Source organism: Drosophila pseudoobscura, chromosome X (assembly GCF_009870125.1).
Source record: "Drosophila pseudoobscura strain MV-25-SWS-2005 chromosome X, UCI_Dpse_MV25, whole genome shotgun sequence".
NCBI lineage: Eukaryota > Metazoa > Arthropoda > Insecta > Diptera > Drosophilidae > Drosophila > Drosophila pseudoobscura.
The window spans coordinates 63,390,045-63,414,102 of NC_046683.1; the positions used below are offsets into that span (position 1 = coordinate 63,390,045).

General features: G+C 48.5%; 3 protein-coding genes across 4 annotated transcripts in view; 2 read left to right on the top strand and 1 right to left on the bottom strand.

The window, feature by feature from the left end:
* The window catches only part of bab1 (bric a brac 1), a 76,319-nt gene extending 69,357 nt beyond the window's left edge, over positions 1 to 6,962 (top strand). Inside the window, exons 2-4 of one of the 2 annotated variants that reach the window (XM_033382902.1) lie at positions 3,500 to 3,560; positions 3,639 to 4,063; positions 4,128 to 6,962. In XM_033382902.1, coding sequence (XP_033238793.1) covers positions 3,500 to 3,560; positions 3,639 to 4,063; positions 4,128 to 5,135 — 1,494 coding nt within the window. In that variant the 3' untranslated portion in view covers positions 5,136 to 6,962. Of the gene's footprint in view, positions 1 to 3,499; positions 3,561 to 3,635; positions 4,064 to 4,127 lie in introns of both variants that reach the window. The other variant, XM_033382901.1, reaches the window with a different exon arrangement.
* Positions 6,963 to 7,332: 370 nt separating this feature from the next.
* LOC4811675 (oxysterol-binding protein-related protein 11) lies at positions 7,333 to 8,604 on the bottom strand. Its single transcript, XM_001352224.4, has 3 exons — positions 8,254 to 8,604; positions 7,789 to 8,185; positions 7,333 to 7,723 (listed from the first exon to the last, which is right to left on the bottom strand). The coding sequence occupies exons 1-3, from the start codon at positions 8,339 to 8,341 to the stop codon at positions 7,540 to 7,542; spliced, it is 669 nt and encodes a 222-aa protein (XP_001352260.1). The 5' UTR covers positions 8,342 to 8,604; the 3' UTR covers positions 7,333 to 7,539.
* A 3,087-nt stretch (positions 8,605 to 11,691) lies between these two features.
* trio (trio Rho guanine nucleotide exchange factor) overlaps positions 11,692 to 24,058 on the top strand; it is a 43,911-nt gene continuing 31,544 nt past the window's right edge. Inside the window, exons 1-5 of the mRNA XM_033385536.1 lie at positions 11,692 to 12,013; positions 15,806 to 16,352; positions 16,417 to 18,534; positions 18,597 to 20,528; positions 20,592 to 20,795. Coding sequence (XP_033241427.1) covers positions 11,835 to 12,013; positions 15,806 to 16,352; positions 16,417 to 18,534; positions 18,597 to 20,528; positions 20,592 to 20,795 — 4,980 coding nt within the window. The 5' untranslated portion in view covers positions 11,692 to 11,834. The remainder of the gene's footprint in view (positions 12,014 to 15,805; positions 16,353 to 16,416; positions 18,535 to 18,596; positions 20,529 to 20,591; positions 20,796 to 24,058) is intronic.

Sequence of the window (24,058 nt, forward strand, 5' to 3'; positions counted from 1 at the left end):
TCCCTATTACGAATCTCTGCCTATTTTCTTTGCTGTTTTTTTTTTTTGGTACACTCTCTGCAGTGACATTAGAAAATTTGTAGCCCCTGCTGCCTTCCCGTTGGCATTTCCTGCTGTGAATTTGGTTAAATTGCATTGCCAGAAACGGGGAGCGGTGGTATGAGTCTGTGTTTTGAGGCATGTTGCTTGAACGAATCACAAGTTGTGGCAGCGGCCACCCCACGGATTCGACACCGCAGAAGTGCTGCTTGTTCCGCCGCTCCTTCCTCTTCTTTCACGCCCAATTGATGCTGGGGTTTAACGCCTCAGTAGAGACTCCAGGATGAAGGGGGAAACCTGCCTCACCGGAGTCACAGGATAATGGGGGGAACCTGCCTCACTAGACACTCGGTATAGCCGGGATGAAGGGGAAACCTGCCTCAAAAAGAGGCTGGCCTGGCGCAGAAAAAAAAAGGTTTCAATTGCGTGGCAAGGAACGCCCTCTTCCCGTCTCCCTGACACGCTGGGCGTGTCTGTCTCCAGACAGAAAGATGGCGAATGATGCAAGAGATTTTTTTTCGGTGGATAATCTAATTCGATTTTGAGGTCTGCGCCCCAAAGGGACGAAGATCCACCGCTTCGCTTTGCTACGCTTCGATCGCTTTAATGCATCAGTGTACTGCAGCACCCTCTCTCCGTCCATCCGTGTATCCACCTATCCGTCTGTCAATCTGCTGATTAAATTCGTTGTTTGTTCGTTGCATCAAACACAAACATCTACCAGCAGTAGGTGCAGTCGAAGGCGCTGTGGAATCCGCCAAAGACAAGCCAGCAATGGCGCTAAGCCGCATAATTCTATATATAGAATACATAAATGCAGGTCTATATATATCGTATATATATATACTGCCTCTTCCTCGAAGGGAAGTAGGTAAGGGTGTGTGTGTGTGGCAGGCAGACCCGCATTCAAGGCAACATTGCAACTCAACTAATGGTCCATTCGTGGCACTTGGTTATTGACGTTGGACTCGAATCGTATTAACAATGCATGGGAGGCGCAAGGGGAGTCACAAATAGCAAGCGGGCAGCATTTCGCTTTGATGCGAAATCGAAGCGTGGTCAACTTCATTTCGCTTAATTTCGTGTGGAGTCTGCCCCGGCCCCAAAAGCAGGGGGGTGGGCAGGGCGAGTGCTGTGCGCGTTGCGTGTCCGCTAATCCGGGGCTGTGGGGAGTGGGGCATGCCACTCAGCTATGACATTTTGGCAGCGTCGAGTGCACCAAGACTGTCAAATGAGTTGTAATGAAATCTCACTCAGGATGGAACGCCACGCCGCTATATGCCTCACATACACATACGTCTACACACACACACACATATGTATGTATATCGTGTATGCATTCGCCACAGCGAGTGGCATACATGCATATGTATGTGTGCGCGTGTGTGGCATTCAGCTTTTGGTCAGTCAGCTGCAACATATAATAAATAAATTATTTGCCATTTGGCTCTAGGCGTATTATTTGGAAAGGCAAGAGGCTCTCGGCTTGGCTCCGCATCTGAGGATAAAGGGAAGCAGTTGCCCCATCTGTCGGCTGTCTGTCTGGCGCTGGTCAAGCGCCATCTGTCGGCTGTCCTTAGAGAGCAGACTAAATCATTAGCTTGATTAGTCTCGAAAGGCGCTGCACTGGAAACATTTGAAGATCATTCCTTGTTTTCAATCGTTTCTCAAATTCGTCAAACTTTAGATATTTCTCGTTACTCTACCCTCCTTACTCGTCACTCGTCACTCTCTAACATCTTTTGTTACTAACTAACGTTCGAGTCATCTCTCGTTACTCGTTACTCGATACTCGTCACTCTTTATTCATCCTTTGTGTCTTGTTAAATTTTTGAGCCACATTTTGAGTTGTAGCTTAATAATTAGGGAAATGGTAAGGGTTGAAGGGTGGCCTACACAAATAAAGCAATTTTTGCGGGAAAACTTTTGAATAATATATAATTTGCAAGCGGTAATGAGCCGAAAAGTAAATCGTAGCAGGTCGCATGTTTAGAGCACATAAAAGTAGGCAACGATTTGTGCTGGTTGCTGGGCATTGTCTGGCGAGGATTACCCGCGTGGTAGCCATGTGAGGGACAGGACAGGACAGGACACGACAGGACAGAAGAGGACGGGAAGAGCACCTCCAAGCGAGTAACAATAGCAGACGCCAGTCACATGGCACAAAAAAGTTACAAGTAATACTTAACGCTAAATGGGCACAAGTGGGGCCCCGTGCCTACTTGATATCCATCCAAAAGTACTGTGCTGCCGCCACTCTGTTGTTTCTCCATCCATGCAATGCATGAACATTTTTGTAATGAAGTTATCGAAGAGGTGGATCCAAAAAAACCCCCCATCAGCCCCACACCACCTCACTCTACCCCACTCTACCTGTCTGGCTAAGCACCTGCACTCCTAACTAACATATGTAGAACAATATGCAAATGTTACTTTGTTATGCAATTAGTGGATTCAATGGGAGGCAACGAACGAGGCACACCAGGCACTCGGCACGGGGCAAACGTTGCACCGTTGCTCAATGCAAACAGACAACGACAGACATCATCGTCTGCGAAGCCACCTACTCGAGGGCTTAGCCATCCAGTTAAATGTATCGTTGACATCGGTATCGGAATTGGAACAGGGCTACCATTGTTGGAGAGCATAAAAAGTGTTGGTCCTTACAGAGGGTTTGAAATAACGAATACCCCTTAGCGTTGGTATATATTGTGAGTCTATGAAGATTTTGGTGGAATTAACGGGTGCCATAAATGTACGATGTGGCAGAATTGAGTCGATGAATCTAAGAATTAGGTCTGTAACTGGAAAATAATAGATAACACAGGGAAAAGAGTGCAGAAATAGCCTTTAACAAAGTTACTCGTCACTCTTCATTCGATTATCACATTCGGCAGTCTTAATTTATCTCTTGTAACTCGGTACACTTTACCCGGCTCTCGTTACTTTGTCTCATATCTCGTTACTCGTCAATGTTGTGTGTTGTTTCTTGTACGCCTCACTATATCTTATATCTCGTTACTTTTTGGTTCTTATCACTTCTCTCTATCAACTCTGGTTACTCGTAGCTGCTATTGAAGTGTGGGAACTCCATAAACAAGTTGAGGATCATATGGCCCCAATGGCTCTTCAACCTATTGAAAAATATCCTTTTCCTAATGGTGCTGTCACAGTATCTGTCCTGTCCATTACACCCTCTGTTCGAAGGGCATCGAGAAATGAAATTAAACGAAAAATAGGTCGATTTTGCAAGTCAATCAAGTGGGAAACAGGAGACAGAAACAGGGAATGAGATGGTACTAGGAGGACAATAACAGATGCCGCATTGAGCGCTAACCAAAGCGATTCATACAATTAATTGAAGAAGCCCTCAACCGATTGCATCTCTGCCTCCATGCCTCCGTGCAACACTAATCATTCTCTTACTTATTCCTTCTCTCTCTCTCTGATTTCGTTGCAGGCCAAAATGATGGAGAATTCGCAGGCCTGGATGGGGGCCACCGCTGGCTCCGCGCTGGCAGGTTCGTACAAAAAAGGTGTAATATGTCTTGTAAATATCCACAACTTGATCCTTTCCACTCGTGTGACCCTTCCAGCAGACAGCTACCAGTACCAGCTTCAGTCCATGTGGCAAAAGTGCTGGAACACCAATCAGAATCTGATGCATCACATGCGCTTCCGGGAGCGTGGACCCCTCAAGTCGTGGCGCCCCGAAACGATGGCCGAGGCCATCTTCAGTGTCCTCAAGGAGGGGCTGTCGCTGTCGCAGGCGGCCCGCAAGTACGACATTCCCTATCCCACGTTCGTGCTGTATGCGAATCGGGTGCACAATATGCTGGGACCCTCCATCGATGGCGGACCCGATCTGCGGCCCAAGGGCCGTGGGCGGCCCCAGCGCATCCTCTTGGGCATATGGCCGGATGAGCACATCAAGGGGGTGATCAAGACGGTGGTTTTTCGCGATGCCAAGGACATGAAGGACGACAGCCTAGGCGGCCACATGCCGCCCTACGGTCGTCACTCGGTACTTTTCCCGCACTCTCCCATAAGCAATCCTTTCTTGAATGTCTCTCCCTCTCCCTTTGCAGGACATGACGCTCAGCTATCCAGGCGCTAGTGGCGGCATTCCAGGGCCAGGAGCCGCTAGCCTCAGCGCTCTGGCCTGTCCCAATGGCATGGGCAGCGGTGGAGGCGGAGTCACAGGACCAGGGGGAGGCGTCGGTGTGGGTCCTGGCGTTGATCAGCACATGTCACAGGAAACAGCAGCCGCCGTTGCCGCCGTGGCACACAATATACGACAGCAGATGCAGATGGCCGCCGCCGTGCAGCATCAGCACGGGGAGGCGGGGCCGCCGGTGGTGCCACCGCCCGGGCTGTTCAACCTGCCGCCGCATTTGGCAGGTGGGCCAGGCCCGCCCGGCAGCAGGGGCAGCATTTCCCCGGCGTTAAGCAGCGGTTCAGGGCCGCGACACGCTCCCTCACCGTGCGGTCCCGCCGGCCTGTTGCCGAATCTGCCGCCCAGCATGGCCGTTGCTCTGCACCGTGACCCGGCGGCGGCGGCGCTGCTCAGCCAGCACCAGCAGCAGCAGCATCACTTGCAGCAGCTGCACCTCCAGCAGCAGCAACAGCAGCAGCAGCACCACTTGCACCAGCAGCAGGTGGCGGCAGCGCATCATGGGATGCCGCACAAGTCCGGTTTCGGTGCCAGTTCCATGGCGGCGGCCAGTGCCGCCTCCACATCCGCATCATCATCATCCTCCTCCCACCAGCATTCGCACTCGCATCCTCATTCGCATTCGCATTCGCATGGGGAGAAGCAGCAGAAGAAGGGGAGTCCTCACCGCAGCGAAACCCCGCGCCTGCACTCGCCGTTGGGCGATTTGGGGCTCGAGATGTCCAGCTACAAGCGAGAGTACTCGCCCAGCCGCCTCTTTGCCGACGATCTGGCGGAGCTGGTGGGCGCCAGCGTTTCCTCCTCATCATCGGTGACGCAAGGAGCAGCAGGCGGGGGATCTTCGGCGGCCATTGGAGAGGCTCCCCGCTCCAGTTCAAGCGGAGGCATTAAAGTGGAACCCATTACCACCACAAGCGAGTAACGAGCGGCGATTAGCGATTGGCGAGTAACGAGTAACGAGTAGCTAATGAAAGAGTATGGAAATGATACTGAAAACGAATGAACAGGAAAAGCAATCAAAAGCGCGAACCAACTAAAATCAGAAGAAAGAAAAAAACCCATAAGGGCTGGGTCTCTCGCCAGAGAGACTATCCCTAATATATATACATATATATATATATGTGTATATATATATTTGTATTCCTCTAGTTTCCTTCTACAACAAACAAAACAAAACTCAAACTTCGCCCTTAGGTTCTAGCCGTACGACTATTTTTTTTTTTTTATTGAATCAAAATTCAAAGTATTATTATATTATAGTCCATCGGAAAAATAGCGATCTCTTTAGTTTGTAAGTCCCAAAAAGTCCGAAGGAGCCCGGAACATTCCACTAAAAAAAATCAGAAGAAAATCCCCTACAAAAAAATCGCCCACAGCAAAAGTTTTAACTCAAAAAAAAACAAAAAAACAAAAACAAATATAAGAGTAATTTTAAATGTAAAAGAAAACAAAAAACGTAAAATAACGTAACATAACATTTTTTTGAACAAAAAATAATAGTAATTTTAAATGTAAAAGAACAAAAAAAAAAACAAAAACCGTAACATAATGAAATTTTTTTAACGAAATAATTGTGTGCCCGACTTTTGTTTAGACTTTAATTTGTTTTAGCAAAAAAAGGATAAAAGAAAAAAGTGTACAAAAAATATAAAAAAAAGAGGAAAAAGAAAACTAAATTTAATGTTTAGGCTAACACACACAAAAGAAAAATTCACAAAAAATGCCTTTCGGAATTAAATTCAGCGATGAAAAAGAAACAAAATTTGTAACAAAAAAAGAAACAAAAGAACAAAAATTTTAAAAAGAAAATGTGAAATTTTTTTAAAAATCGTATTTATACAAAACGAAATTTTAGATCAAATTTAGGAGAAAACGAAGCGAAATTTTTTTAGTGAAAAAGCGAAAATTTTTGTATGACGACAGCTGCTGCAATCTAATGGGTCTCTGGGGGAACTTTATTTGGGTTTTCAGAACCCTAGAACACTAAAACTCCCAAAACCAGTCTCTTAAAAGCCCCAAATGATCCTGTAATACCTAACCATAAAATCCCCATTCTAAAGTGCCTTTTCTAGCCTTAATTTGATCTCTGTTCCGTTTCTATTCTGGCCCCTGTGTTGCTCTACAGATCTGCAGCAGTGTTCGTTGTTTTATTTGAAAAAGTCTGGCGACATTATATTTGATACATAGGATATATATTTTAGGCGTACCTTCCGGCAATTGATTTGATTTTAGCAAGCACACAATTGATGGGGAGAAATCATTATAATAACGAATAAAGAATACCTAGAGTTCCATTTTAAGCAGGGCATTCGAAACGACTGTAGCCGTTCGCTTAGAGAAAGAATAGGCATCATTCAAGACGTCTATTTCCTTTTGATTATTGAAAAATTGTAGAGGGAAAATCAACCCTTACATATAGCGAATTTATCCGTTTGCGTAGGGGAAATTGGAACGACTGTAGCCTTTCGCTTATGAGAAATTCGTATAGGCGAAATCTGCACAGCCAATCCATTCGCTTAGGGGAAATTTGTAGAGCGAATCAATAAATGTACCCTTTCACTTGTGGGAAACTTCTACAGCGAATCAAGATATCTATTAATCGCATCGAATGTCCTGCTATTTGGAACATGGGCTATAAAACAAAACATCATCATCATCATCAGCATAAAGCGCAGCAATAGCCATAGCCCGAATATATCTATATGTATAATCCACCTGCCCCCCACCCCCGCCCCCCAACACATGCCCATGAAATCCCACATAGAATTTGATGTTCCACAAACTTAACTTAACGATTACTTTCGGTATAGCATGTAAAATAAAAACTATAACAAACACGACAGATGGATGGAATGGAATCGAATGGAATGCAGAGAGAGAGAGAGAGAGAGAGAGGAGTTTGAATGGAGAATCCAACGTCCAACGTCGAAATGTTTCAATTTTTTTTCTATCAAAACTTTAGTGCAAAACTTTATGTTCAAATTAATCTTAAATATCGACAAACAAACAAACAAACAAAAAAATGAATGTTCTAATTAACCGAAAAACGAAACGAACGACAAAATTAAAAAGTATTTTATAAAAACATTGAAAAAGATAACCCGAAAAACCCGATGGAATCGTCTTCTCATTTTTGCTTGCCAACAGAACGCATTCCACACGAATGCGATTCGGCGACGCTGCTTTATTGCTTTTCAGATACTTGGAATACTGGATAATAGTGTATGCGATGAAGGATGCCGTGCCTCATCCTCCTAGAGCTGGGTCCACTCCTGTCTAGGGCAGGTGCTTCTCCTCCTCTAGAGCGGGCTTCACACCGCATCCTCCTAGAGCATAATGGGCTCTGACGAAGGCTGATTCATCTCCTGGTGGCGCTGCAGGAGGCCCAAACACTGGTGTAGGCACTGAGTGCTGGCTGTGGAGATGGCCTTGAGCAGCAGCAGATCGGGATCAGTGGGCGTAAAGGAAGCACAATCGATGCTCTCAATGGCCCTGGCCAAAGAGGCATTGCTGCAATAGAAAAATTGCGGATATTAAGAGGGATTCCCATCCAATGACAAGCTATTTTTCCCAACCATTGCTCTGTGAGGAACAGCGCCTGACGGGCCGAAACCATCGCATCGGAGGCTGCCAGCAGCTCCCGTGGCGGCAGTGGCGACGAATTGCTGATGTCCATGGCCTTCGTGTGGCTCTCAACCACCGCCCGGAGGCCGTCCACCCATTCCTGACGCGCCCGCGCATCGTTGGCCCGCAGCTTCACCGTGTCCCCCGAGGCGCAGGCAATGGAAAACGTGCGAGAGTCCTCGTCGCTGGGGTAGACCACGGCGCCAGCCAGCTGGACCTGTCCGCGGGGGGCACTCGCCAGGACATGGGGCGAGGGGGCAATGTCGTCGCCAACGGCAGAGGAGTCGCACAGGTAGTAGCTAAGGAAGCCCGTCTTGGCGTCCACAGTGAACCAGCGGTACTGCCAGCCTGGAAAAGTAGGAGGAGATTTCGGGCGATTAGAGGAAGATCCTAGAGGATTTCGTGGCATCACTAACCCTTCATCACATTCGTATATTTGCTCAGCTGGCCACTCAGCTGATGGCGCAGCGTCTGGTTAATCATTCGATTGAGATTGCTCTCCATTTCCGCGTCCGTGGCCGCCAGAAGGCGACTTTTTCTCGCCGAATCTCGGTCTGCCGATTCTTGTTGCGCCTGCTGCTCCTGCTGCCGCTGCTGCTGCTTCTGGCGTGACTTGTTCTTTCGCTGCCTTAAGGTGTTTCTTAGTTTGCGTAAAATGTTTGCAAATTTACAATTAAAACCGTGCGAAATAAACTAAAAAAATAAAACTTCAGTAAACTTTCTGCCACAGCTGTCGATCAGAAATATACCAAAATACGTCAAAAATTTTAAAATATACCGTAAATATACTGGCGAATTTTTGTACTTAAGTTGCATCATAATTCCTCGATTTTGATCTTCGGTAAAATATTACTAGCCAGCTAGCACCCTCAGTTCTGAGCTCCTAATTTTATCCAATTGTTTAATAAATTTCCTACAACACTGGTCAAAGTTAAGTTATCATCTTTATTGCATTGCTTATAAAATAAGGTTTAAACAAACAAAATTTCCACTAAATTCATTTCCTTACATTGTAACTACACATCAACTACACATTTTCTACATATTAACTACATGTTCATGTAATTACCAAAGGCGACACCTGAAGGGAAATGTACGTTTGTCCACGTTTCAAAAATTTAAGCCCGATGGAAGCGCCAGTGTGAAACACCTCCGTTATTCATTTCTTATCATACCTTTTTCCGAAATTTTTTGAAAAAATTGAGATTTTGATGGCAACAATAAGAAATTCGATGCTGATCACGAATTAGTATTCGATGTGGCCTGGGCTCCAAATGGCACTTCCACACGGTTTCTACATTGGTGCACTGAACAAGAGGGTGAGGGTGCGTCTACAAAATACTGGAAAATTCTAGAAAATACCATTAAAAAGTGTAGAAATTTTCAATGTATCTAGCTGGCAGTGTGCCCCGACATGCTAACGTTACTTTCGACTGTCTAATCGCTAGAGAACAGCGCCAAAGTGGATGAAATTCGTGAAACTCGCAGAGTTTCATTACAATCAGCTTGTGCCTGGGACTGTTTTTTAGTGCTGTAAGCCCACATGTGGACATCAAAATCAAGCGATATCTGTTAGCCTATGGTCGACCAGTGGCTGTTTAAATACACACATGAATATTATGACGTTGAACATTTTAAGCTATGTTTAGGTGAAGATATCGTGGTTTTTTGGAAAGCAAGGATGGGTCTGCATTAATAAATCCTCTCTTCGTGAAGCGCAACAAAGTACTTTTCCTGAATGAGGAATTTTCAATCCTTCGACGGGGTACGATTAACCCATTGAAGACAAAGGAGATATTTAAATAATTCCCCGAAAATAATGAAAATTGAATAATTTTAGCGCAGTTCAGGTGAAAGATAAGTTCAGAGAGTTCAGTAAGAAATATTTTCCGCCATGAACCACAAGTCGTTAGACTGTTTAAATAGAGGGGGGCGCAAGTGGGCTAAGTTCGATTTTTCATCGGTATATTTGCGTTATTTCTGAGGGTTAGATTGTCACACAGCTGCTCTGTCCTGCAACGAAAAAATGAGACGTAATTTGAATGTGCTATAAAAACGGTTATGGAGAATAGGCAAAAATAGCCAAGTTAAAATCGGATTTTTTTCTAAAACTTATATTGAGCAAATGAGGTGGACTTTACCTTGCATGGGTTGCATCTTCTGGGCCGTTTGCCTGTTGTCATACCCTCTTTTTCCTTCCATTATGTAGCAAATGTGTAGCAATTGCGTAGATATGTGTAGCAAATGTGTAGAAATGTGAAATGCTGTTGTTGGAAGCAGAGCTGCCAACTTTTTATCAGAAAAAAAGCTGTTTCTAGCTAGAAAAAGACGTAAAGGAAGCTGAACATTTTCCAAATAATTCTGTTAACAATTTTTTATTAAAGTGCTATTCAATTTCGGAGTCTTTTCAACTTCAAGGTAATCCAAAATTTTGCTAATATGTTAACGAAAAAAGTCAACCTGCCTTAAAAATTCTTAATTATCTGGTAAATTCACAAATATCATTCAAAAATAACGATGAACCGGCCAGATTCTCTGGCTTTTTATGTTATAGGTGGCAACATCAAAAAAAGCTGAAAAAAGCCAAACACATATATACAAAAATCCAGAATTCCCGCTTCGCGCAGATCACAAATTTGTCCCGCTTTGGTCTTCAAAAAAAGCCAGATCTGACGAGAAAAAAGCGTAATCGCCAGCACTGGTCGGAAGTCGGGGAGCGTTTAATTTTTGCGAAAGACACACGAAAATTGTTTAAATAAAATAAATGCTACAGCGGTGTTGCTGCACATGCAACATGTCGGCGGCATTGTGATCTCGGCTTGCGTTTTTATGGTAATTTTTTTGATTGTGAAGCACACAACAACAAAAGCGCTGTGTATATGTGCGCGCGGTGTGAAAAAAATCAATTGGTGGCAGAGATGCCAGTAGCAAGAAAAAGCAGCAGCAGCAGCAGAGGCAAAGACGCAGAACTACGGGATGATGTTGGCGATGATATAGTGATTGTGGTGCCCCTCTGTGGCTCTTGGAGTTTTTTCAGTGAATCTTTGGTGAATTTGTGGCAATTAAAATGATGGGGTGTCCCCCTGCCCCAGCCCAATGCCCACTAGATGTTGCAATTGGCTGGAGTATGTATTTTGCGCGCCGCATTCGCCACTCGGGAGATTTGTTTGGTTCTTTCTCTTTCTCACTCCCCCTTTTCCCTAATACGCGCCTGTGTGTGCGTGTGCGTGTGTGTGTGTGTTTGTGTCTTTTTCCCACTCCCCCATTCATGCGTGTGTGTTCTTGTATCTCTTTCCCACTCCCCCCACCCATTCGCGTGTGTTTAAAAATAAGAACAAGAGCAGGAGTATATGTGTATGTGTGTGTGGGTTTGTGTTTTTTTTTTTTTTTTCAAGTTTTTATGTTTTTATGCGGCTATCGCGTGACGGCGTCACTTGATTTATGACATTTAACATATTCCTCCGCACCCCTTATGGCACCCCTCGCCTTTTATCTCTGTCTCTCTCTCTCGCTATCTATCTCCTTCTGTGCTGCAAAAGAAGAGGGGTTGGGTAAAACTCCCCCCGCAAATGAATTTACAAATGAAATGTGCAACACACACACACACACTCACATTCGCTCTTTCGTTTCTTCTTTCATTCGACTGCTCCTCCTCCCACTCGCATTACGAATAACAATCCAAAAAGAGTGACCATGAAAATGCCAGCGAGAAATTTTCAAAAATCAATGAGCACAAGTGAAATACAAGCAACAACAACAAAATCATTCAACAAAAAAGTGAAGCATCAACCATCAACAACAACAACAACAAAGCGAAACGCGCAGAAATAACCGCAATAAAAAAATAATCAAAAAAATAGTAATATTAATAATAATAATAATAGCGTTTAAGTGAAATCCGCTGCTGGCTGGCTGGCTGGCTGAAGAAAACCGTTATGCTGCACTGCCTCCCACAGCTGGGCCGCAGCTAGAGCTAGTGGACACTCGGACGAACATCATGGATGGACAGCGGGCCCGCGATCTGCTAACGCTGCTCCAGGAGCGTGTCGTCTTCCTCACGGGCGGCAGGGACAGGCGTGGCGGTCCACTGCTCTGCTTCCCCGCAACGCCGCGTCGCGACCGCCTCAAGCCGGAGGATCTGCGACGGCTGCTCAGCTACCTAATCAGCATACCCAGGTGAGTGTGTCCGCCAGCGCCCGCTCTCTCTTTCTCTCTCTCTCTGTCTTTCTCTCTCTTCTGCCTCCTGTTCCTCTTCTGATAATCTGCTTTTGCTGCTCCTAATCCTCCATTCAGTCTTTTATGGTGCTATTCTTCCTATTCCATGCTCTCTTTCCCTTCTTATACCCGATACTCTAAATGAGTATAGGTAGGTAGCGTTTTCGACCCCATAAAGTATATATATTCTTGATCAGCCGATTGAGCCTGGTCCGTCCTTATGAGCGCCTAGTGCTCAAAGACTATTAGAGCTAGAGCAACCAAATTTGGTATCCACACTCCTGTAATATCGAGCCTGCACAAGTGTATTTCCAAACGACACGCTGCGTCTCACTCGCACACAGCTTTTATCGCCATCTGCCGGGGGAGAGCCACACTGACCGAGTATCGGGTATAAATGTAGAGTTGCGGTCGTAGCAGCAGCTCACCACGTTCCCCCTCGTTTTGTTTACTTTGCTCTTTTCTATAGGGTGATCTTTCTCTCTCTCTCTCTCTCTCTTTTGTGGTGCTGCTCCTCTACCGCTGATCTTTTTTGTGGTCATCCTCCTCTGCTACTCCATTTTCTGATGTGCTACTCCCATCTCTGCCAATGCCTCTCTTCTCGTTTTCCCCTCTTTGTGGTACGATACCCCTCACAATGGCCGCTCATTGTGTCAGCTGACGTCGTCGTCGCTGCCTCTGCCGCTGCACGCTATGCTTCGTTTGCAATTTCGGCTGACGTCGCGACATCTTCTTGCACCCGCACTCTTGCCAAGGGGTGGGTGAGAGGGGGGGGCTGAGAAGGGTCGGGGTCCCAGGGGCAACAGCTGCTGCAGCTGCAGTGCCACATTCCACTTGATTTTCCTGTTATAGTCGCCTCGCTGCACCAGCAGTCGCATATTTTATGACTCATCACGGCATACGACGACGCACATTGTTCTTGGCTCTTGGCTCTCGCGTTCTGCATCGGCTGCTGCTGCTTCTGCTGCTGCTGGCAATTGGCTGACATTGAATGGAGCCGCACATAAAGGGGCACAAGAGAGTGCAAAAAAGTCATAAAAGTAAAGATTATAAAAATAAAACTAGAAAAGAGCAAAAGACTCGCGACGAGAGCAACAAAAGTTGCATAAATCTGTGCGACAAAGAAAGCAATAATCAAAGAAGAAGAAGAATCAGCACACACACACACACACACACACAGTCATATGTAAACCGGGGACCGGCTCTGCCGAAGAGCCGTGGAATGCCAAGAAGCTTTCCGCTCGAAAGTATATTAATGCTGAGGTGAGGCACTCCCAGCGAGCGTGCTCTTGGCCAGCGAAAGAGAGTGACATCTCGAAGAGTGGAAGCACACCTTAACCCACAAAAAAAAAACAAACCAGCAAACAACCAAATGAGCGCTGGAGAAAGAGAGCGGGTAAAGAATGAGAGAAAGGGTAATCGAACGGCAGTAGCCGAAAGAGTGCCAGCAGGGTACCCACCTTCCACCAAATGAACTCCCGACCTGATGTACCGTCTTTCGATGGAATGCAGGGTATCCCGGAGAGGTAGCCATCGGAGGAGATGGCAAAAAACTTCGAATGATAATCAGGCAGCACTGCCCTCTGCCGCTGCCGCTGCTGCTCCCGCGGACGATGATGGCGACCCCAGATTGCGACACACGCCGACAAGCAGCAGCCGCAGCAGAAGCAGGGAGAGGAAGAAGCAAAAAACAGTTGTAGCAGCAAAAGACATGCCCCAATCATTGAAACGATACGTAGAGATATTTTTCAACAAATTTTCAAATTGAAGCGCTAACAAGCTTCGCTAGCCGTGAATCACACCTCGCACGGCGAGTCTCCTCCGTCGGTTCCCACGCTGGCATCGTCTTCTCTGAACACCCCCCACCCCCCTCCCCCGCATCGCTCCTCCAAAGGCTGCCCTCCTCTTATCGGTCGAGTAAAAAGTCACAAGCATTGTCCCACTTATTATTACTTATCACTTATTATTACGGTGTCGGACCCGCCCTCCTCAGGTTTTGTGCTGATAAGAAAATCGACCAAAGACGGCGAGCAGGCGGGAGGAGGAGGCTCTCCCTCTCGCACTCCCCCTGCGGCAGTCGGTCTGTGCCTCCAATGTGCGCTTTATCTTTAGCTTCCAGACCTCCTCCTCCCCCTCCCCCCGCACAGCAGTTTTTGCTTTGTTCTTCTTTTTTGGTACCCCTTGAAGATGGAGATATGCCCTTTCCTTGGATCGTATATCTGCCAATTATAAGTTAAATTCCATTTTGTAGGGTATCAAACACTTCGCCAAGCGCTTGAAACCTTTCCTGACTTCTTTTTTGTTTTGTTTTGCTTTCCTCCTCGTTCTTGCTTGCATTTTTGTTTATTTGCTTTGGCGTGAAACACTTTTTGTTTATTCCTCCTCTCTCTCTCTCTGCCCTTCTTCGCCGTGGTCCCTGGGAGTCATGAAGGAAGGGGGGCCTTTGTCTCCCCCATCTTCTGACTCGTTGTCGGCCAATTTTGTGCTGCTTCGCGTACGTCAATGCAAATTCTGTGAAACGGCTCTGCTCCTCCTCCTTCCCCTCCGACATCCATGGATCAGAGGGTTCTCTCAGCATTTTAGACACGTACAGCCGCTGGACTTACTTTTTGGGGGCTCCCTCTGTCCTGCTCTGCCATTCCCCTCCCGCACATCAGATTTATGGGTTAAATAAACGATTTTTGATTAGTGCGACGCGACGCGACACAAGACGTGTCTTTGTTTTCGTATTTTAAAATTTTAAATGCGGGCGACATTCCCTTACTCTCTCGCTGGCTGTCTTTGTTCCCCCCTCCGCCCACCAAAAAAGTGAACAATTTCGATTTTTAATAGCCTTCCTTCGAATAAACATAAATCGTTTTATCGGTCCGTTCTCTGAGGTTTTATTAGTCATCAAAAGAGTTGCTTGTTGTCCACAGAAGAGGAACAGAACCCGAACAGAACCCTCCCATGGAATACACAAATTTCCAGATTTCCAGACTCGATAAGAACTTCAAGGGGAGGGGGGGAGAGAACTCTTAAAGTTCTCAAAAGCCAACATTTGATTTGGTTTGTGGTTCTTTGAGCTCTTCCCACCATTTCCCAGAGACATTTCCTTCCGTATGTGGCGTGACACTACCTCCCCCACCCCCTCCCCCTCTCTTTACCCCGTCGTGGAAAGTGGCATGGAGAGACGCCTCTTCACTTTCGCATTGTTTTGTGTGGTAAACCCCTAGAAATGCCCAACCGCACGACAAGCACGAGAATGATTCGTGGTTGAAAGAAACCCCAAAGAACCCCCAAGAACCGGCAACAATCAGGCCAAGAAATAGCGGCAATAGAAGAATGAAAATGGTAGAGGAGCAACATCAAAGAACATCAATGAAAGAGAGAAAGAAATATTTATAGTTAATGGCGCGATTAAAATTCAAATGGAATGCAAATCAGAGCAAAAGAACGAACGGGGGAGCAGGGGAACGGGGGAACAGGTGGGCAGGGGGTGGGGTGTGGTGGGCTGTAGATCGGTGTCAAAGCTTATAGAAATCGAACTGTGAAGACCATACAAAGAAATGCTGTCATAATTTATGCAAAGAACGTAAACAGACCAATGAACCATCAAGCCACAGAGACAGACAAAGAGAGAGAAAGAGAGGGAGAGAGAGACTCTACTGCACTCTCACTCACGTATTTAGGCTTCTCTCTTTGCTCTTTGCACTCTCCTGTATCTAAGAACGCACCTTTCACTCAGCACTCTCCACTCTCTCCAATCCACAGCGATGCGGCCAAGAATCTCGGCTTCACAGTCATCATTGATATGCGAGGGAATGGCAACTGTTCGACGAATGTGAAGACCATACTGAAGGTCCTGCAGGAGCACTTCAGCGCGAACATCCACAACGTGGTGATCATCAAACCGGACAACTTCTGGCAGAAGCAGCGTGCCTCCATATCGTCGCATAAATACAAATTCGAGACGACAACGATATCGATTGAGGCGCTCAACAAAATCGCCGAGGGCCATCAGCTCACTGGGGACTTCGAGGGGCAGCAGCTGTACGATCATCAGCAGTGGACGGATGCCCGCTTGGCCATTGAGGATTTCTTCTGGCAGGCGGGCGATATGGCCGATCGCATTGATGATCTCCAGGAGGATCTCAATCGGAATGATTTCGCAGAGGATGTGGCATTGGCGCGGCATGCCATCGATCATCACAACGAGATGAAGAAGAAGATCACGAAGCTGCCAATCGAGGATCTGGATATGCAGGGCAAGAAGCTGCTGGCAAAGATCAATGCGACAGGCCAGGGCTCGGGGTCGCAGGTGAGTCTCCCTCTCTCTCTCTCTCTCTCTCTATCTTCTTTGACTAATCTGTGTGCTCTTTTAGCCGCCTGGTGGCTCCGCCTCCGACACGGCCAGCCTTGATTCGGGCACCTCGTCCGCGGGACAGCAGCAACAGGGAGGCGGAGGAGGACAACAGACCGCCGCACGGGGAGTAAGCACCAATCCGGACATGTCGGCGGCCATCAATAAGGCACTGCGACAGATCGACCTCATACATACGGGCCAGGAGCGACTCCTGATGCTGTGGCAGCACAAGAAAGTGAAGCTCGATCAGTGCTTCCAGTGGCGCCTGTTCGAGCAGGACTGCGAGAAGATGTTCGACTGGATCCTGCACAATCGGGATGTCTTCCAGATGAGCTACGTGGAGATTGGCCAGAACTATTCGATGGCCAAGTCCCTCCAAGACGAGCATCAGAAGTTCGCTGTGGCTTCAATGAATGTCTCGGTAAACATCGATCGCATCCTGGCGGTGGCGGCACGGCTCATCGAGAGCCAGCATTATGCGGCACAGCACATCAAGACGCTGGCCCAACGCTTGGACAGGACATGGAAGGACTTTGCCGCCGGCCTGGACGAGCGCACGGCCGTGCTGCAGCTGAGCGTGCTCTTCCACCACAAGGCCGAGCAGTACTGCAACAGTGTGGCAAGCTGGGCGGCCGCCTGTCAGGCCTCCCAGCCGTTGCCCTCGGACATCCAGAGCCTGGAGACGGCCATACGCACGCATCAGTCGCTGTACGAGGCCATGTGCCAGGCGTACACCGAAGTCCACTCGACCTCCAAGAAGCTGCTCTACCAGTTGGATCATCTCGTCCAAGTGTGCAACCAGCCGCCGCCCCCGGGGGTGCCGGATCATCGAAAGAACAGCAGCTTCAACAAATATGAAAGGCAGAACCCGGCGGCCGACTACAGCGAGGGTGCCAGCCATGTGCTGGCCGTGATACACCAAATATTGGGGCACCATCGCACCCTGGAGGCCAAGTGGCACCAAGAGCGGATCCGCCTCCACCAGACGCTCGCGCTGCGCCTCTTCCAGGAGGACGTGAAGCAGGTGCTCGACTGGCTGAAGAATCACGGCGAAGTGTTCCTCCGCAAGAACACGGGCATCGGCAGGAACTTCCACAAGGCGCGCGTCTACCAGACGTCGCACGACAACTTCGAGAACGTGGCCCAGAACACCTACAGCAATGCCCAGAAGCTGCTCTCGGCGGCAGAGGAGCTGGCGCTCAGCGGAGAGGCCGATCCCATTGACATCTATTCGGTGGCCAGGGAGCTGGAGCAGCAGGTGGGAAGCTTTGCGGAGCGAGTGGAGCAGCGAAGGAGGCGCCTGGAGATGGCCGTACACTTCTACACGCACGAGAAGGAGGTGACGGCATGGATCGACAAGCTGCGGACGTTCGTGAGTGCGGACGAGACGCGGCTGTCGCAGGAGGACCTCGAGGGCATCGAACGGATCCTGCAGCAGTACCAGCGGGAGCATAAGGAGAGCACCGTCAACCTCTGCATGACCACAATTGCCCAGGGCGAGGCTCTGCTCCAGGAAATGCGCGCCCTCGACTATGTGGACAACACGGGGTCCATTGCGGCCCTAGAGGCCACGCTGGAGAAGCTCAGCAAACAGAAAGTGGAGCTGGAGGAGCTCTGGTCCGCTCGCAACTTCCGTGCCGATCTCATACTCCGTTTGCGATACTTTGAGCGCGATGCCATGGAGCTGTCCTCGCAGCTGGAGGTCTGGTCCGAGGAGCTGCAGCATGCGGATCTGTCGCGGGACTACCAGAAGGCCGAGCAGCTCATTCGGATGCACAACGAATCGGTGACGGACATACAGAACTCCACCTACGAGATCCTGCAGCAGGGACAAGACCTGCTGCAGATGTTCGAGAACGCGGGCTTCATTTCCATGGCCGATGCCACGCACACGGCCCAGGCACGCATCGAATACCTGCTGGACTTCCTGCGCGAGCGGGAGATCGATCTGGAGGAGCTCTCAGAGGCGAAGCGCGCCAAGCTGGAGCAGGCCGTGCAGCTGTGTCAGTTCCAGAACGATGCGAATCAAGTAATCTCATGGATACGCAATGGCGAGGCCATGCTGGTGGCCAGCTTTGTGACGCCTAACAGTTTCCAGGAGGCCGACCAGCTGCGCCAGGGACACGAACAGTTTCAGGTTTCTTCAGAGTGCATTCCCATGTCGTTTCGCATATTCTAATCCCCCCTCTCTGTTTGCAGATTGCCATTGAGAAGACGCACACGTCGGCCGTGCAGGTCAAGTATCGAGCGGATGCCCTGATCAATGCGAATCACTATGATCCCCAGTCGATCCGAGAGATCAGCGACGATGTCACCAAGAAATGGCAACAGCTCGTGACGTACGCCGAGGAGCGGCACAAGCTGGTGACGGCCTCCCTCAACTTTTACAAAACAGCCGGGCAGGTGTGCTCCGTGCTGGACAGCCTGGAGCGGGAGTACAAGCGGGTGGATGACTGGTGCGGCGGCGGCGGCAGCAGCGACAAGGCCCAAACGATTGTCCAGCTCATCTCCAAGCACCAGGAGCAAAAGGAGGCGTTCCTCAAGGCCTGCACCCTGGCCCGGCGCACCGCTGAGACATTCCTGAAGTACGCGAATCGCTCGCAGCAGTACTACCAGTACAAGGGAAACTGTGAGGCGCACGTGAAGAGCAAACTGGACCAGCTGCTCACGCAGGAGAACCAAGTGCTGGACTTCTGGACGCTGCGCAAGAAGTCGCTCGATCAGTGCCAGCAGTTCGTGCTGTTCGAGCGGAGTGCCAAGCAGGCCATCGAATGGATACACAACACGGGCGAGGCATACCTCTCCTCCCGCACGAATCTCGTGGGCATTACCAAGGAGGAGACGGAGGGTCTGCTCAAAGAACACAACGAATTCCGTAGCACCGCCAAGGAGACCCGCGAGCGGGTCAAGATGCTCATCCAACTGGCGGACAGTCTCGTCGAGAAGGGCCATGCCCATGCCGCAGACATCAAGCAATGGGTGGCCTCGGTGGACCAGCGGTACAAGGACTTCAGCAATCGCATGGACAGCTACTGCGAGCAGCTGGAAAAGTCGCTGGGCATGTCCCAGCAGCAGCTGCTCCTGGATTCCTCCGATGCCAACATCTCCATATGCTCCTCCTCGGGCATAAGCAGCGGCGGAGGGAGTGGCGGCAGCGGCAGCAGTGGCGATCGCCACTCGGACCCCACGCTGGAGGCCAAGCTGAACTCCTCCTCGAACTCGGTGGCCAGCAAAGAGATCAACGAAGAGAAGCGCAAGAGTGCGCGTCGAAAAGAGTTCATTATGGCCGAGCTGATGCAAACGGAGAGGGCGTACGTGAACGATCTTGCCACATGCATCAAGTGCTTCCTGGAGGAGTTCCGCGGGGGCCGCAATGTACCGCCTGCCTTGGTGGGCCAGGAGGATGTGATTTTCGGCAACATCCGCGAGCTCCATCATTTCCACCAGAAGATTTTCCTACGAGAACTCGAAAAATACGAAACAATGCCCGAGGATGTGGGCCATTGCTTCGTCACATGGGCCTCCAAATTCGACATGTACGTCCATTATTGCAAGAACAAACCGACGTCCAACAATCTCCTGGTGCAGCATGCGGGCAACTATTTTGAGGAGCTGCAGCGGCGCCTCGAAGTGGAGCATCCACTGCCCGCGTACCTCATCAAGCCCGTGCAGCGCATCACCAAATACCAGCTGCTGCTCAAGGATCTGCTCTCCTGCTGCGAGGAGAGCCACGGCGAGATCAAGGAGGGTCTCGAGGTAATGCTCAACGTCCCCAAAAAGGCCAACGATGCCATGCATCTGTCACTGCTCGAAAACTGCGATGTTTCCGTGGATAAGCTCGGAGAAGTGGTCCTGCAGGATGCCTTCCAGGCATGGGACACCAAGCAGATCATCCGGAAGGGACGCGACCGGAGGGTATTCCTCTTCGAGCTGTATCTGGTCTTTGCCAAGGAAGTGAAGGAGTCCAGCGTGGTCAAGTATCAGTTCAAGAGCAAACTCATGACCACGGACATGGGCATCACGGAGCACATCGAAGGCGATGAAGCAAAGTTTGCCGTGTGGACAGGAAGATCGCCCATGCTATCCGATTGTAGGATTGTCCTCAAGGCCAACAGCCTGGAGACCAAGCAGGTAAGATTGTCATCCATTTGATGGTCAGAGCTTGAGGCTTAATTGATATTTCTTTTGTGCTAGATTTGGGTTAAGAAACTGCGTGAGGTCATGCAGGAAACCTGCTTCTCTGGCACTTCACTGACGCTACCAAAGTCCCCTGCCAAGCATTCGGGCTCCTCGCAGCGATCCTCCAGGGATCTCGATGAACAGCTCACGGAGAACGATCACGATCGCTGTTCTTTGGCCAGTTTTGGCTCGGGCAATACCACAGATAGTGATAATAAGGTGAGTCCATATGTTTATACTGCTTTTTGAGAGCTTGTATGATTAAGGAACACCTTTTCTCCCAGTATTCTCCGGTTTCGCAGTAAGATTCTAAATACAGGGGTTTATTTTTCAAAGATCCCCACATGAAATCAGTTCCTATACTCTTCTTCGAACCTTTCCAGCATTTTCTTAGATAAGATTTAAATATTCAATGAAAATCATTCTGTTCCCAGTATTCCTTGGGCAAATATTTGATTATAATGACAGCTTCTGTTGCCACAATTATCCTGGGGGGAGCTTTTACAAAAACGATTTTGTTCCTATCTCGAATGAAAGTCCATCTGTTCCCATTCTGTATCTGCAGTACTCCCTGTACTGCTTTTAATGCACTAATATGAAGACTCTACCCACTCTATTACAACAAAAACACCTCCAGGAACCCTGTATGTATTCCCTTTTGGATTTCTCCGTCTCATTTGTTTTGTTTTTGCATTCTCGGCCATCCTCATGCCGTCGAAGCCGTCGTACGGTGAGGCTTTGTCGCATCTGTTCCCAGTATTCCCAGTATTTCTGTTGCAAACTGGAAAGCTCTGTAGTCCTACCTCACATGAAAGTTGTTCCATTTCTCTGGTACCCATACGATGCGTGCTTAAAGCACTCGCTGGAAAGCTTCTTAGCTGTGGTCCTACCTCACATGGAATTGGCTTACACCCTCTCCTATCCGCTCTCTGTGGTGGTGGTGGGGGGTCGTCTGCTGCTGCCATTGGCCAGCATATGGAACTAGTTTCTCGGCAGCAATTGGAATCGGTTCGGCTCTCGGGTCGGGTCCTGTGCATCATGTTTAAAATTCATAGCATGGCTTAATGAGATTTCTCCTCCACTCCACTTCAATCCGCTCCGCTCCTCTGTGGCTGCTGCTGCTGCGTGCCCCAATGCGTAGCTCCAGCAATGCGCGACAACTCTAGTCTGTCGGTGTGTCCTTTCGCCACCTTTTCATCCCTAACCTATATCTCTCACGACTCTCTATCTATCTGCGAGTATGTGCTGGATTATATATGACTGCTTTTAGCGTTTCGTTACATTTCGCTTAATGTAAATTTTATGTGACACTTCTTTATAGTTAGGAGGTCCTTCAGTCCTTCTGTCCTTTTGTCCCGTCCGTCTGGGGATTCCTCGCGCATCAGATTTCGTCGTCTGAGTCGCGCGGCTTATGCGAGGTTTTTATGACCGAAATAACAGTTTGTCTTATGTACCGTGCCGCACAACACGAAACTTAACGGTGGAACGGTGGAGCGGGGTCATGGATTAAAGGCACTTTTTTTTATGACACTAATATGGCTTTTCTCATGGATTTTCCACAACTATTTTTGGGTTTTTTTTTTGTGTGTGCTTTTCCAATGTTTTTTTTGTTTGTTTTAATTTGATATTCCATAAAATGCGAGCATTTTTCATTAATTAAATGGTTTAAGCGCCTCTATTTCAAAAATAGGCTTTCGTCCGTCAGATGAGAGCAAAGGAGAGCTTTCTCTCTAGCTGAAAGCTCTGTCTACAAGTGAAAGCTCTCTCGAAACTACAGCTAATGGCAATTGGCTTGCTCGCTCGCTCGCTCTCGCTCTCTCCCTGCTGCTGCTGCTGCTCTCCCACTTTTTGGCCACCCATTTTGTGGGCAGAATTGGGCATTGGGTGGAGGCGGCCGGCCGCCCATGGGTTAAGACATTTCTCGTTGCGAATGTGCGTAGACTTCGTGTAGAGATTCGCGATTCGCGACTCGCATGGCTCGTCTCGTTCGTGTGTTCGTGTGTTCGTGTGTCCGTGTGTGTGCTCGTGTGTGCTTTTTCCCGCGGAGGACGCAGTTGCTCCAGTTGCTTCGCGGAGTTTAAGCCAAAAGGTTCGTCGGTTCGTGTCGGGGGTGCCGCATCTCGCGTCGGTTTCTGCTCTGCTGTGTGTGTCTTCTGCTCTTAACCTTCGCCTCTGCCGCCTGCCTGCAGATGCGCGACGCCGCCCGGCAGCAGCACCATCACCAGCAGCAGCAGCAGCACCTAGCCTCCATCTACGACTACTACTCCATCTTTTGAGCCAGAGCCCGTTGCATCTTCCAACACTCGTCTCTGGTCTTTTTTACGGATTGCACCTTTCGTACGCCTTTCGCATTTCGCATTTTGCCTTTTTGATTTCTGGTGATTGCCGCGCGTCGCGTTACAAGTCTAGTTTTTCTTTTTTTTTTTTTTTGAAGTGAAAGGAAATCTGCAACAGCAACATCTATACACAGCTATAGCCCCCCATTTTTCGTATGAGGAATTTCTCTATCTCTATCTTTTCAAAGTGCAAAGTTATTTGAAAATCGCCAAAAGCAATCAGTCGATAAGGCGGCCAACACCGAGATATCACTCAATAGAACTTCAAGAACCGAAACCTCCACTTCTTGGGCATTTGTTATCGCGAAAAGTGATCCCGCTTTAGAAAGCGATCGATGCCATCAGCTGTTGAACAAAACGAAAATAAAAACAAAAACAAATTGAATAATTGAAAAATGCAAAGCCCCGTGAAAACATGTAATTGTTAATGACAATTTCCTAGCCTAAACAAAAACAATTGTAGATTACATAAATGAGTGTCGCGGCGGCAGAGGGTGGGGGGGGGGGGGGGGGGGGGAAGGGTGCCTTAAACTGTAAACAAAAGATATGATGGCTTATATAAATATCCACGAAAATGAAATGCACGAAATGTGAATATAAATATGATAAAAAGCTGTTCGCGTTGCCGCCGCTTCTGCTTCTGTTGCCAAAAACTGTAGTTCTCTGTAGAAAATGGGTGAATGAAACCAGCTAAAAACAGAAGCACAGAAATCGGAATAAAAGACAGGGATAGAGAAGAGAGAGGAGTGAAGAGTGGGGAAAACCCTTTTTTGAGAGGGACAGCGAGAGGAATAGAATGAAAATGAGTTGAAGAGGAAAATGTCTACAGCAGCCTCGGGGCCAACGGGCATGGTCACGGGCACGGGACACGGGGCACGGGGCACCCACTAAACAGCCACGGCCACTGCCACTGCCACTGCCACTGCCACATGCCTTTGACCTTTTTCACGCCTTTAGCTACTTGAGTAGCAGTTTCATTTGGCGAACGAACGAGCATCAGAGCATCAGAGCAGACAGACAGACCCCTAGAGCATCGGAGGAGCATGCCCCATGAGTGTTGCTGTCAACTGCAAAAAAAACACCAGAACTGAACTGCGATCGCAATTTGAGCCCAGCTTCTCTGTGTGTGTGTGTGTGGGAGGTATC